At 43.0% G+C, this 3,479-nt stretch overlaps 1 protein-coding gene across 1 annotated transcript in view; it reads left to right on the top strand.

The window, feature by feature from the left end:
• The window catches only part of LOC146679778 (neoverrucotoxin subunit alpha-like), a 17,761-nt gene extending 16,453 nt beyond the window's left edge, over window positions 1-1,308 (top strand). Inside the window, exon 5 of the mRNA XM_085450431.1 lies at window positions 1-1,308. This exon is cut by the window's left edge and continues 379 nt beyond it. Within this exon, the coding sequence (XP_085306557.1) occupies window positions 1-151 (151 nt within the window). The 3' untranslated portion in view covers window positions 152-1,308.
• Window positions 1,309-3,479: the final 2,171 nt, after the last annotated feature.

The following is a 3,479-nucleotide window of genomic DNA, read 5'->3' as shown; positions in this document are numbered from 1 at the left end:
GTATGTGGACTGTCCTGCTGGCACTCTGTCCTTCTACAGAGTCTCCTCTGACACTCTGATCCACCTCCACACCTTCAACACCACATTCACTCAAACTCTTTATCCTGGGTTTACAGTCTGGTCTCCTGGTTCCTCAGTGTCCCTGTGCTGAGTGGAGTGTAAAGAGTGTCTCCTGTTACAGAAACACTCTGACTGTTGAACAGATAGTTCAGTCTGTACATGTCTGTCTCTTTCACTCACAAACACGTTTTCAGATTCATGGATTCAATCAGTTGATGTTTGAAACTCTTCTAAATGATTCCTTGTAAACTTCTTCCTCTTCAGTCACAAACAAACAGGAAGTGATGTCACATGTGTTCCTGTCCACACAGCAGAATGAGTCTATTGCTGACAGTGATGTACAAACAGAGTGAGCATTTCTGAGGCCCAAAATAAACTGAGTAGTTCACTGAATGAACAATGGACTGTGAGCTCAGTTCCTTCATCATTAGTATGGATTATATATGTATATGTATTATATTAGTATCATATATATCAGGTGCTGCTGCTTTCAGTCATTGTGCAAATGTGCTGTTTGTAAGCTTGTAAAGCTGCAGTCAGCTGAGACTGAAGAAGTCACCTGATCAGTGAGCAAACGTTTCTGAAAACGTCCAGATGAACAGAATCAACCTTTTGGGATCAGCCAGCAATGCAGCATCATTGTTGTTCAGCTTCAGAGGTTTGCAGGAATGAACTGATGACCAGAAACAGCTGCAAAGTCCAAGAAAATACCAGCTGGAGTTCAGCTGCATTTGAAGAAGTCAAAGAAAAGTAAGGATGGCAAAGGGCGACGTTTTCTTCCAAAGAGCTGCAAACATGGTCGACGCCTCATTAGAAGAATCATCTGGACATTTGTGAGGAACTCTAACCAAGAAAGCAACGTCACACAGATCCAACAGACAGTTTCCATGACTGCAAGTGTTGAGTGGAAAAATGCTACATTGCATTATTGCATCCTCTCACCACAGGAGGCGCTGTTGGCACCACTGATTGCTGATCAGCTGTTCTCTGATGATCTGATTGATACTGTGAATAACGGGACTCACTGAACTCTGTGACACAGTGAAGATTACAGAGTTGAACTTCACCCTTTAAGACTGACCACAGAACCAAGTCCGCCAGAGCTTTTGTTATATTTTTACATGCTGTGGAGCCATTTGTGGGAGCATTTCAAGTTGCTATACATCAATACAACTGTTATAGCCCTAATTTTAATAATATGTATGCATTAAGTCCATAGTAACTACATAAACTGCAAAAAAAACCTCTGCTCATCCATCTCTGTGTGTATCAGGATACATTTGGTTCATAATACACAGAAAAATCAGAGTTATTACCTGTAATAAATGTGAAAGATTCCTGCAGTGATAACCAGGCAGGACTGAAACACATCCAAGCTGTCACCACGGTAACAGCACCGCCCATCCACAGGTGAGGGGAGGAGCAAAAAGAGGGACTTTGACCATTTTATACTAAAAACACTCAACTAATGTTTCTAATATGAAACAAATAAGCCCACATTAATGTGAGCGTTTATTAAATAATAATAATGATGATTTCCTCCTGATCTCATTTCCACAGCAGAGAAAACTGTGGTGTATATTGAGGTGGAGGGTGTGGTCTGTGGCTCAGGTGTAGAGTGAGGGTGGGGTGCACCACAGCAGCATGCTGGGACTGCTGAGGGTGGAGGAGGGAGTGATGATGACATCAGAGCTGCAGCACAGAGACCAGTGAACACACAGTCTGTTCATCTTTGCATAGATACAATATACAGCACAATATTGAATGACAGACACGCTGTGGGAGCTTCCACAGATACACTGACGTCAGCATCCAGAGTCCTCCTGCTGCTCCCCCCTCAGAGCCCCGTGATCAGCACCAACACATTCAGTTAGATGACAGAGTCCAGCTGCAGCTAGAATCAGCTCCCCTCTGTGAACAACAGCACAGCGTCAGTGTTTCACACTCAGTGAAAGGAGGAAACAGCAGAAGAACACCATGTGTGCTACGTTTCCCAGGACACACTACAAACTGCACAAATACAGAGCAGCACGTGGAAGGACCTGGAGCTGCATTTACAGAGCTGCAGACAGCGTGATGTCCTGTATGGACAGGTGGAAGGAACCAAGTCCTCAGCTGGAACACTCGTGTTTGTCCACAGACAGGAAACACAGCAGGAAACTTCCTCACAGAAGTGCAGCTCATGGATAACACACTTCCTGTCAGTCAGAATGAGGCTGCAGCCAAACACAGAAAGGTGTTTTTGTCCAGATGAGCCCAGAGAAGAAACACGAGTGTTCACAGACATCAGAAGCTCAGAGAGGTGAAACATGAGGTTGGAGTCCTCGTCAGCATCCAGAAGAGCTGCTGTGAAACCCTGAGTACTCATGACAGACTCTGATGGCACAAACACATCATGATTCAAACAGAAAGACAAACATGGAGCTCCTGATCCTCCTGCATGAGAACAAGCTGACATGAGCGCTGTGTCTGAGAGTGTCTCCCTGTCACAGTGACAATAACACAGCTGCTGCTCACAGTCATTAAACTGACCTGAGGTCAGCTGTGCTCCTTAAATATGAACCATGTGACCTCACATCAGTGCTGTGGATGACTGTAGTCATAGAAGAGTAGAGCTGTAGCAGGTGGTGTGAGGAGGAGGTGGTGTATTCTAGTTAACGCAGTACTGAAACACTCCAGCAGAGGGCGCTGTTAAGTCCTTATTGTAACACAGTTACTGTGTGCAGTTAGACTTCATACATAATCTGCACTTATTTCCATCAGACATGCTGTCAGTAAATGATTGGTTTCTATTGATTCTACTTCCTGTTGACTCGTTTGATGACAGTGAAACAATCACAGCTGATTGTGTGATGATGTAAACTGTCACTGTTACATTCAGTGTGTGTGACATAATGTTAGTGCAGGCTGATAACAGCCTGGTTCTGTTAGAAACACATGAACGTGTCCATAGATCAGTGTGTGTTTAACATGAGAGCTTCAGCCCTGCTGATGTGTTAAATAAAGACATGCAGGAAAACTGATGAGACTCTGAAATAACTCTTTATATTTATAATGTAACTCTGCATCAAAAGAACAACAAAGGATCCCAGACAGGTTTCTGTGAACAAAGACCATTCTGATGTTTCTGTGTTTCTAACACTTTGACATTATTAGTAAACAGACTGCAGTGAGCAGCATTTATAAAGAGCTTCTATATAAAGATATGACAGCTGTTTGACAAGTTTATCACTCTGTGTTTGGACCTGATCAGTCCAGCTGTTTACTTGAAACATGTTCATTTACCTGTTCTGTTATATTCATGTTCTTGTCTCTGTTGAAAACACATTTTAATGTCCCTCAGATTTTTCTCCCAGATGAATAAATATAAAAATGACACAAACTGACTGCAGCTACTTTTTGTCCTTTCTGTCAAAAAC

Source organism: Copadichromis virginalis, unplaced genomic scaffold (assembly GCF_057382275.1).
Source record: "Copadichromis virginalis isolate Kocher_CV1m ecotype Utaka unplaced genomic scaffold, C_Virginalis_male_GT1.1 unmapped_scaffold_1, whole genome shotgun sequence".
NCBI lineage: Eukaryota > Metazoa > Chordata > Actinopteri > Cichliformes > Cichlidae > Copadichromis > Copadichromis virginalis.
The sequence above is the reverse complement of the archived record's forward strand: the minus strand, read 5'-3'. Positions and strand labels throughout refer to the sequence as shown.